The sequence below is a fragment of the Aplysia californica genome, unplaced genomic scaffold (assembly GCF_000002075.1).
Source record: "Aplysia californica isolate F4 #8 unplaced genomic scaffold, AplCal3.0 scaffold00555, whole genome shotgun sequence".
Taxonomy (NCBI): domain Eukaryota; kingdom Metazoa; phylum Mollusca; class Gastropoda; order Aplysiida; family Aplysiidae; genus Aplysia; species Aplysia californica.
The window spans coordinates 295,263-306,129 of NW_004797825.1; the positions used below are offsets into that span (position 1 = coordinate 295,263).

The window sequence follows — 10,867 nt, forward strand, 5'->3', positions numbered from 1 at the left end:
CTCCTCCCCCCCCCCTAAATTCCCCTGTCTAAGACGGAATTTTTTTCCCGCTCCCTTGCTATTCCGTCTTACGCAGGTTCGACTGTACTTCCTGCTTCAATGCAGCATTAAAAATTTTATTTCTATCTTGCAGAAACAAAACTTCACAAACAGGAAGGGGAGTTTTCAGCAAAAAATATGGTAATTTAGCCCTCAAAACAGTGTATCTGCGTGTGGGCCCGAAGGTACACATTTACTGGGAAAGCTTGATAGATATTATGACATTATCTCTCAAGGATAATTCAATTATAACATAAATAATTCATGCTATGACTGCCCAGATAATTTTGAGGCAAACTCAAGTTAGAAAGAGTATTCATTGCTTTGCCCCATGCACACTTCATTGCAAAGAATCAGATTTTTTAAATTTTGTGCCTACATTAACAACAAAACTTGCAACACAGCAAGAAGGCAAACAACTGTGTCCATGAACACTGAATATCAGAAAACAAATTTGTTGTCTTTGACCAATTAGACTTGATACTTCATTTTGCCACCTAATATAGTAGGCCTACACCTTTTGATTACAATGGTGTCTTCTAATCCTATTATGTTCCTTTCATTCATGTAATCATTACTCTGTCTCTTAATGTTATAAACCATGCAATATATACTGCACATACTTTCCCGAAAATGGTTAGATCAACTGAGGTATCAAAACCATGTTCATTTCGTTGACCACATGAGCACTAACACCTATCATAAGTAAATTTAAAGTCATTTCTTTGCTGTGTAAAAAGTGTCAGTAACCAAATTATAAACAAAACTATATCTAAACATTCTGAGAAACTCTCCCAGCAAACCAGCAACCTGATTTGGAATGAGGGTATACCCAGCAGATGTGTACAAAATTTGAAACCCCCCTCCGTTGACCCAGCCACCATGCAACTTATGAACTCTCACTCCGTGCCTTTTTAAAACCAAAGGGCAGTGAGATCAAATTTCTTTCTTAGTTTGCCAGTAGTCAAAACAAATTCCATTGTTTTTTAGGGCCTGTCTCAAGCTTACCTATTTTTACAAATTTACTAAATATCGTTGGCAGAGGAAAACATATATCAATGCCCATCAAAATCTTTTATTACACTTCAAAGTAATAAGTTCCATCTATCCTGGGGAGCCCCCCACCCCCTCTGATTACAGTCAGTGCAAGGTTTAGGGTAAAAGCTAGGTTTATAGCTAGCTAGGGCTGAGGCAACCGTTAGAGTTAAGGTTTGAGCTTGGTTTAGGGAAGGACTTCTGTAACGAGCGACCACCCCAACTAACCTTAACCCCCTAACTCTGACCATACCCCTTACCCCAACCTGGACCCTAACCCTCTATTCTATACTATTTCATAGTGGTCGTTACGGGATTCTTCCCTGGTTTAGTATTAGCGTTGGGGTAAGGTTAGGGTTAGGGTCATAGGGGCCTAATCTAGATTTCATAGTACAGTCAAACCTGCCTTAACCGAAACCTGTATAAAACGGAAACCTGTCTTAACGGAATCTCCCCGCTCCCCCCTTGATATATTCCTCTTTAATTACCTGTATAAAACAGAAACCTGTCCAATGCGGAAACCGAAAGAAAAATCCGCTCCCTCCCAAGGATTTCACCTGTCTAAGACAGAAAATGATAAGCCCGTTCAGCCCTGATTTGAAACTTAAGGCCAAGGTCGGCAGTGAGAATGGAATTATATTTCCTTCAATTTTATGATTTTCTGTTTATGCACAATTATTATTCTATATCCACTTGCTCATCTTGGGAAATACATTCTAGAGCCTAAAACTGTCTATAAGTCCATGAAAATGCAACCTACAGACAGGAAGGCAATCACATAACTCACAGTTTGTGCTAAAAGTACGGCTAAAATAGGCCTTTATTACGCCGGTAAAAATAAACGCTACAGTGTAAAATTTGGTCTCCATACAAAGGTCATCTTCTCCTCCTCACGCTACAATCTGCCTCGACCTTCTGAGTTGTTATTTTCCATCACAAAATTCATGCCACTCAAAATGCAAATGAGTCTTCATAGCGTCAAACGAAGCCATTGCTCGAAGGTTAAGTTTACCTCTTCCAAGAGCTGTATGGTCAGAGAGAGAGAACCAATTCAGCTTGGGGACATAACGGGCAGCAATTCGGATTGCTTGAAGTCAAAGGTATGAGGAGGAGAAACTGTCTAAGAGAAGGTCTTTGAGGCACATGGCATGAACTAGAAGGGAGAGGGAGTTGGAAGAACTTGAGGGTGGTCCAAGCCATGCTGCTGGCTCATTTTAAATTGTTTTTTCGGGTTGGAAACATGACAACAGGAGGCAAGTGCACTTTTGCAATAAAAGCTTATTTTCACAAAAACCAATTTCTCTGCATTTGAAGTTACAAATCTCCTATGTGGTTTGTGTGACATGCTTTAAATTTACACCATGTGTTTACTAGCATCAAATACAAATTTTGCCTCATTCATATGTATATATTATGGTCAACATTTTTTAAAAACAATTTTTTAATGTTAGGGGAGAGCATAATATACAAACACAAGTTTCAAAACATCGTAAAAAATACAGCTATTGATTTAGTGAACTGAAAGTCGGACAAAATGTGCATGATGTTAACGATAGTATGTGTGCCAACTTTCATGACTGTTGGGTGGATAACGAAAGAAAAATGTTCCATGGAAATATACTTTAAAAATCCAAGATGGCGGCTGTTTTTTCCCATTTCCATGGCAACCAAAGCATTTTTTGAAAAATGAAATGTATCAAATGTGAAGAAAATCTCTGTGGGGTATGGTTATAACAAGTAAGTACATGGGAAGTTACCCGTCTAGCTTTTAGTTTTCGCTGTAGACCTTGGCCTTAACTCGCAAGTTTGGTTCCGCCGGCTCTAACTTAACGCCATGGCCATGCCGCTGGGGGAGGAAGGGGAGTAGGGGTGCAATTTGGGGGTAGATGTTACCCCATCATATGAGCCCTTAGCGATGCAGATGGTTAGGATGGTGTAGGTGTGAAATCTCACGACTGCCCGTGAGAGTGCTGGAGTAGTGCGCCACTACGGAAACTTTTCTCGGTAGCCAGAAGCCTGAGGTGTGAAGTTAGATTGACCAATGCCGGCCGCCCTGATCGTACGACCAGCCAAGAAAAGAGTTCCTCAAATCGTTGTTACGTGATGGCAGTGAGGGATTGCATTGGTTGACTGTACTTGTTACATCGATGGGTGGGGTTAAGGGTGGAAGCAAAGGAGATGTTCAAACGTTTCTGTTTTTAATAGGCCAAACAGCGGTTCTATGTAAGGCAAGCACTGGTGGTAAGTAAGACTGACACATGTCATTATCAGACAGGATAGCAATTGACAGGTGTGAAGTTTTGACCACTGCTTGCCGATCGGACAAGCGATCCTTGATCCCACCGGCTGGGCCTTTGAACCCCCCCCCCCCCCTTCATCTCCCCCCATCTAAGACGAAATTTTTTTCTGGCCCCCTTGCGATCTGTCTTAAACAGGTTCGACTGTAGTTGCTTATTATGGAAGTCCTTCCTATAGCCGGATGAGACCAGAAGATACCACTCAATTTTGACAAAAATGCAAAAAATAGAATGATTTAGGCTTCAACTGTATTTCATCCTGTCAGTAAATATAAACCAATCTGATGTACAGTTTTGCCAGAGTCTTAATTCTCAATGTTACGAGTAGGTCCAACAAGGTTCCCTCTTCACACAGTGCTTTTTAAAACTCTTTATCTCCGAGGGAGGTAAACCCACTATGCTAGGGCTCTTTTTTGGTACTAAATCTAAAAATGACAAAAACGTCACTAAATGAGTCATTAAATCGAAACTAGCGAACCTGTTATGTATGATAGTACTGTATCTAATGAATAAACTTCCGGTAAAAGAAACCTGTTTTCGGCAATCGAAAAGTAATTTGATGTTAAGTCGTTGTAAAGGAATGTGCCCGAGCCGCTGTCAGCAGCTCACCAGTTCCGACCACGAGCTGCTGAGAGCGGCTTGCTGGAGATAAAGAGCTAAAATTCTATTTTTCTCTAGCTCTCAGCCAGTGATAAGCTCGAAAAACCTGTACTATCTCTTATTCTGTGTTGACAGTATTTATGTGAAAGGGTGAGTATGATTTTGCATTGCTCGAAAGAAAAAAAATACGAATACCCTGTGCCCACTGGCACAATCGCTTTGGTTTGGTAGCAAGGGATAGCCAGATTGAGGGAGCAAAGTGACCATTGTGGCACAAACTGATCGTCTAATTCATGGCCTCAAAAGCAAACGCATTTGTTTTCAAGACTGTGAGTCCGACAATTGGTTTGTATTAACGATCCCCGATGGGCACTGGGTATTTAAAAAATTGATATAATTTACAAATGTAGGCAAAAATATAGCAAAAGTAAAAAAAAAAATGTATCATTCAACAGTAAAATAATACAACTATTTGTGTATGGTTGGGTGGTTAAGTCTCTTACGTCCTAGCCTTTATAACTGAACATTTTAGGGTAATCAGTCCTACACAAGTAAAGTGCTTTGACAGAAGAAAAATAAAAGAGTGTTTGCAAACATCCAGGTGTATAACAAAAAGATATTAAGTTTTCTTACTTTTGTAGGTAACACGCTCTCCACTAACCACTAGTAAAGGTCTTTGCAGTGCATGAAAGCTGCAAAAAATTTCCAGAAGGATTTTCGTAATTAACTAACACCCCAACAAACAATAAAAAAAAGATACCTAAATCAAGCCCTAACCCTACCCAAAACCTAAACTCTACCCCTGTCCCTCTGTTCTACTCTATCTTATAGTGGTTGCTCGTTACGGAAGTCCTCCAAAAATTCCTGTTTTCTACACACATTGTTCAATTTGAGATTTAAATTTAAAAGAAAAATCACTCTGTATAATGACTAAATTCAACAAGTCAGTCTGCATTCTTAACACTGAGGCTGAGGGTCCCTACACAAGCGGATAGTTAGAGAACGGTAGGAGTACGCCATTGGCCAATATTTATAGTAACAGTCATCTTGTTTGACCTATTCTTTAACATACGACACATGATAATATTTTTATAATGAGCATTACCATAACACTTTGCTAAAATGAAAAAAAAGCTTTCTTTTTTTACTCCTCATTTTTTTTTTTCGAAGTGACTATTTTTCCAAAAGCTAGGGAAAATAAAATTGACCTCTTTCTCCGAACGGCTTTCATTCTCGAGATTATTTGATTATTTGCGAGAGTTCGGCATCATCTTTCAATAGACTGCCATTCTGTGAGGACTGGAAAGAAGCATTCAATTTCTAGAGCTAGAGATTCTTAGATGTCTGAATATTCAGACAGAGATCTACAGCAATTGTGGTTGGGGCAACGTTCCCGGACTATACTTCATTTAAAAATGCCTTCAAAAGGTACTGCAAGAAAACAAAACTGCTCGACTTTAGCAGTAACTTATTTTATTTAATCACCCTTAAATAACAAAAAAATACCTTCACCCCCCCCCTCCGGTCACACCTTAAACACACACACACAGGAACACTAACTCTCACTCACTCACACACACCCACACTACACACACGAACACTCACATGCGCGCGTGCGGGCCACTGCATTCGCAAATTAACAAAAAATCTCGAGAACAGAAACTGTTCGGAGAAATAGAGTTCAAGTTTATTTTCCCGACTGTTCAGAGAAATAGAGCCGGGGTTTTTTTTGGGTAGTGTCAATTGCCACCAAGTGACACGGTGACAGTTGACGCCAACGTCAATTGACACCAAGTAAATTGGAGCTCTTATTTGCATTGGTGAGTAAATCTAGCCTATGTGTGCTCTGTGTTCATGAATTTCCACTTACAACACACGCCTCTCTGTCCCTCTGTGTGTGTGTGTGTGTGTGTGTGTGTGTGTGTGTGTGTGTGTGTGTGTGTGTGTGTGTGTGTGTGTGTGTGTGTGTGTGTGTGTGTGTGTGTGTTTGTGTCTCTCTCGCTCTCCCCCAACCCCCGTCCCCCGGATTTATGTTCCCCGATATATATTAAGCGTATTTCTGCTTGAGTTTGTGTGCATTTGTGGCCTACTTCTAGAATCGCCTGTGTTGGTTCTACGCCAAAGCGTAGGCTAGCCTACGTCTCATTCAAAACACGCCAAGTTGAAGCTGATAGCTCTAGATGAAATTAGAGAACAAATTGACCCACTTAGACGTGAGAAGCACGAAAGGAGAGCCAGGAAACAAGACTACAATTTTACTGTACACAAAATCTTTCATGAACTTGAACTTGATTACCTGATAAAAATGAGTTTATAGTTTATAGATCTAGTTATGAATACCATTGTGTAGGCAAAAAGAAAAATTTGAGTACAAAACGTACAGAAATTGACCCTATAACTCTATTTCCTTTCGAACCCAGGAATGTGTGCAACTATGACTTATCAACTAGATCTAGATCTAGATCTAATGAGAGGGGGTTAGATTTAACTTATTCATGATGCCATGTGTTCGTAACACATATGAATAAAAAGCTAAAGATAGAGCGTTGTTTTCAGACTTGACACCGCTTCACTCTGTGGCGATTGACGCTACCTTTTTTTTCTTCAGATCAGACAGTGAGACAGTAGATCTAGATCTAGATCTACATCTAGGTCTCGAACTTCTTTTATTTTTTGTCAGAAAGAAGAACATTAGTTTAAGACACAAACGAGATGGCTGTTACTTTGAATATCGGCCAATGGTGTACTCAGGCTAACGTTCTCTAGATCTAGATCCAACTATCCTCTTGTGGTCCCTACTCCTACTTCTAGCTAGAGTCGGTGCTTTTTCGGTAGTTCCCACCACCCTTATTTGAGCCTAGAATCTAGATCTAGAATATATCTACATCGAGATCTATACACGTTTGATGCGTGGCGAGCTAATATCAAACCTAACAACTGCAAAACATCAAATTATAGTAATACCCCCACTGAAACCCCCCCACCTTATTTTTCTTAGGTCAGGGGGGCATGAAACCCCGCTACTCTTGGGGCCAAAACCCGCGAATAACAATTGCGGGGTGGAGAACTACCGAAAAAGCGCCCTAGTCTGCCCTACTGGCCCTAGTGTCTTGACTTAAGATTAGGTTATTAGGAAAATGATTTTTATTCTAAGTTGGCAAAGGAATTCTGAGAAAACATGAGCTTCTCAATGAAAAAAAAACGTAATATATTTGATAACACTTTGTAGTTTGACAGTCAAGACAAGTCAATGCATCGGACAAACAAAGAGAGTTGGTCAAGAATCGTGAACACCGTTGCCGTTGTTATTTTGTTGAGCATATTCTACGATTCAACGACATGAGAAAACAGCAAATCGGAGAAGACTTACTTGAAGCCCAAACCACGTAAATGCTGCCCAATGAGTCTCACGATGTCCTGGTCTGTTTTGGACAGATTCTTGCTATTCTGGCCTGTCATCGTTCCGTTTGCTGTTACAGCCCCGTTCGACGTTGAAGCAGAAGTTCTAATGGAGTGAGGATCTACAAGACTTGAGTCCGTCGTCCCATTGTGTTGTGAACAGCCATTGGCCTGCATATTCGTGAGTGAAAACCGCAGTTTTTTGGGCGGTGGGGGCGAAACACCACCGTCTTCTGAATCGGAAGACGATGCCAGTATTGCTTAGAGTCACAATGGTTTGTTATGTCTTATGACACCAAACCAAAGGGCCATTGATGAAGAGTGAGCGACGTTCAGCAACAAAAATAATCCTTGACAAGTCCCAAATGTTTTGCTCTGCGACGTCACTTCCAAATATGAATGCTGGGAACGCCAGCTGACTTCCTACTTTCGCTTTCTCAGATCAGCATGAGCGTTTTCATCTATTTTATTTGTTTGCCTTTGTTATTGTAGATACCTTTTTATATTTGTTGCCTAATATGGATTTCAAAACGTATTTATGAAATAAAAGTGAAGCGTGATATTGTAAATATTTCAACTGATTGTGCCCATGTACTATTTCTTTGTTCCAGTCGTTGCTAAATGTGGGCGGGGCCAATATTACGTTGGTTTATTTTTATCACTCACTCTCTGAAAGGGCTCTCGTCACTTCATTATTATTTTTTTTAAATTTCTTATTATTCTTTTACGTTAACTGGAAACAGAGAAACGAAATTATTGCTAAATATGATTGTTCTACCCTCCAAACCTTGTTTCCCATTGTCGTTATTTAATGAAGTACGTGCCATGCCCCATGAATTCTAGACGCCACGATGATTCAGAGTCGTGAGAGAAATGTTTGAATACTAAAGCACAGAAAACTCATTAAGAACGCCAGAAAAAAAAGAAGGAAAAAGGCATTTTTTTCCTGTAGGAAACCGCCGCTATCTCCCCTACTTCAGCAATTATAGCCTAGCCTACGGTTTAATGACAGGCACACACACACACACACACACACACACACACACACACACACACACACACACACACACACACTCACTCACCTCACACACACACACAAACTCACACACACGCGCGCACACACAGTCACACACACACACACACACACACACACACGCGCGCACACACAGTCACACACACACACACACACACACACACACACATACACACACACTCACGAACACACTGATCGCGCGCTCTCTCAAGCATACACACTCAGACGCACACACGCGCACACACACATGCAAACACACACACGCACACACACACACACACACACACACACACACACACACACACGTAATAATACACATAATAGTATGCATACCTACAGTCGAACCCGTCTTAGACGGAATAGCAGGAAGCCAGAAAAATAAATTTCGTCTCTGACGTCTGACTTTTTCCGTAATTAAAGGAGAATTTAAGAGGGGCAGCTGGTGGGATCAAGGGCTGTTTGTCCGGTCGGCAAGTAGTGGTCAAAGCTCTCAGTCTCAGTAGCCATCGCTTATCTCTCTGATAATGGCATGCGTCAGTCTTACTCTTACACTTATCCATTGCCTCCAGCAGTGCCTCTGTCTCATAGGCCCACCATTTGACCTAAAACAGAAACGATTGAACGTCTCCTTTGCTTCTATACTCTTAGCCCCACCCATCGGTGTAATAAGTGCAGTTAATCAATGCCACCCCTTCGTGCATGTAACAACGATACGAAGAACTTTTTTTTCTCGGCTGGTCGTATGATCAGGGCGGCTGGTATTGTGCAAATTAATTTCACACCTCTGGCCTCAGGCTATCCAGGAAAGTTTTCATACCAGCGCCACCCGAGCACTTTCACAGGCCGGGGTGAGATTTCACACCTACACCACCCTGACCCCTTACACCGCTCAGGGCTCACACACACGGACGGGGGGAAATCGGGAAATCTAATTCCAAGTCACACTCCTACTTCCCTTCCTCGCCTGGTGGCATGACGTAAAGGTTAGGTTAGAGCCTAGACGGTCATCGATAGTATAAGAACGTATAGGTTAGATTATATGACCGCCTAGGTTAGAGCCTAGGCCTTCTCAGGGGAGGCCATATACATCCCGGACGATTGGCTCCGGCATGGAGGCCGGGGTGGGCGACCTTATCTTGATAAGCTCGCCTCGAGACCGGTTCTTATCTTATCGAGGATCAATGTGAAAAGCGGCAATTAAATGCGAAAAGCGGCGATAGGCAGATGCTCTAATACACAGAATTCTACACTTAGTGTAGAATTCTGTGCTCTAATACTAAAACGTATACAGGTGGTGGAACATTTTTGCATTACGCTTTTACGTGCCGATAGTGTAATAGCTAGGCGATCATAAATCCGATTATATGACCGTCTAGTGTAATAGTAATGTGTGTAGTGTGTAGCCGTTTAGTCTGTCTAATCTCCTAGCCTCTTCATTGTTTCGTTCAGTGCTCTTGGGATGTACACGTTTTTTCCGTTTGACTGGATGTATTTTCACTACACTCAATTTTAAGGATTAAATTTGTGCTTACATTTTGTGTTTTAGTGCTCAGCCCAGAGTAGGTTTCTTTCATCTTGAGTGTTATTGTTACTAGATCTAGTCTAATGTTATTGTGAAAAAGTTTTCAGCTGACGTCTCCGTTTCAGCGCAAAGAACCGTGTGAGCAACATTTCAAATTGGAACATGGGAAGAAAGTGTAGGGGATAGGGCTTAAGAAGTGGTTATGCCTGCCAAAAGGGAGATAGCAAAATAATAATATAGATTTCCAAAAGATTTTTTTTAAAAAGCACAGTGGATCAAAAGTGTTCCAAATAAATTAATCATGGTAGAAGATGTCACGGATTACAATGTATAGTACATGGGAGTTTGCTCTCTGCACTTCCCACCTGATGTACCTTTGACACGGGCTGGAAGATTTATAGTGCCCACAAATCCTCCATCAATATTTCCAGAAGTACCACCATCATGTTGTGGCACACCAGCTCCAAAAAAAAAGGGGAAAAAAGAGCAACCACAACAAGTTCAGCTTCTTCTAGAGCTACTGATATTGATGAAATGAATGTATTTAAAGAAAGAGAGATGCCTTCAAGTTCGATTCAGTTTTATCAAACAATGGATATGAATATAATGAAGCTGACAGCCATTGACAATGTTGCAAAGAGTTAAGATTATAATTAAATACACACGTGTCTCGCTCAGCTGAACTCGAGATGGCCCTGTTTTTACATTTTCGATGTATTTTATGGTTGTTCTGAGAAGGCCTAGGTTAGAGCCGATAGAACTTAACTTGATAGTTTTGTTTTAAATCAGGGAAGAATGGGCAAATCATTTTCGGTCATACTTTACTTTACTTTTTTCTTCCGCTTGTACCCTGGGGTGTCGCGGGGAGACACAGGTGTCTGTCTGCAGCAAGTCGTGTGGCCTGTAGGAGGGACATCCCATGATCTTTAAGGGTGTCTGCCC

The 10,867-nt window shown here is 41.2% G+C and overlaps 1 protein-coding gene across 3 annotated transcripts in view; it reads right to left on the reverse strand.

The window, feature by feature from the left end:
• LOC101864416 (WD repeat-containing protein 26) overlaps positions 1 to 7,763 on the reverse strand; it is a 42,798-nt gene extending 35,035 nt beyond the window's left edge. The window contains exon 1 of one of the 3 annotated variants that reach the window (XM_013087184.2): positions 7,342 to 7,763. In XM_013087184.2, the coding sequence (XP_012942638.1) occupies positions 7,342 to 7,547 (206 nt within the window). In that variant the 5' untranslated portion in view covers positions 7,548 to 7,763. The remainder of the gene's footprint in view (positions 1 to 7,341) is intronic. The other 2 variants (XM_013087183.2, XM_005106772.3) reach the window with 2 other exon arrangements.
• Between the last annotated feature and the right edge of the window lie 3,104 nt (positions 7,764 to 10,867).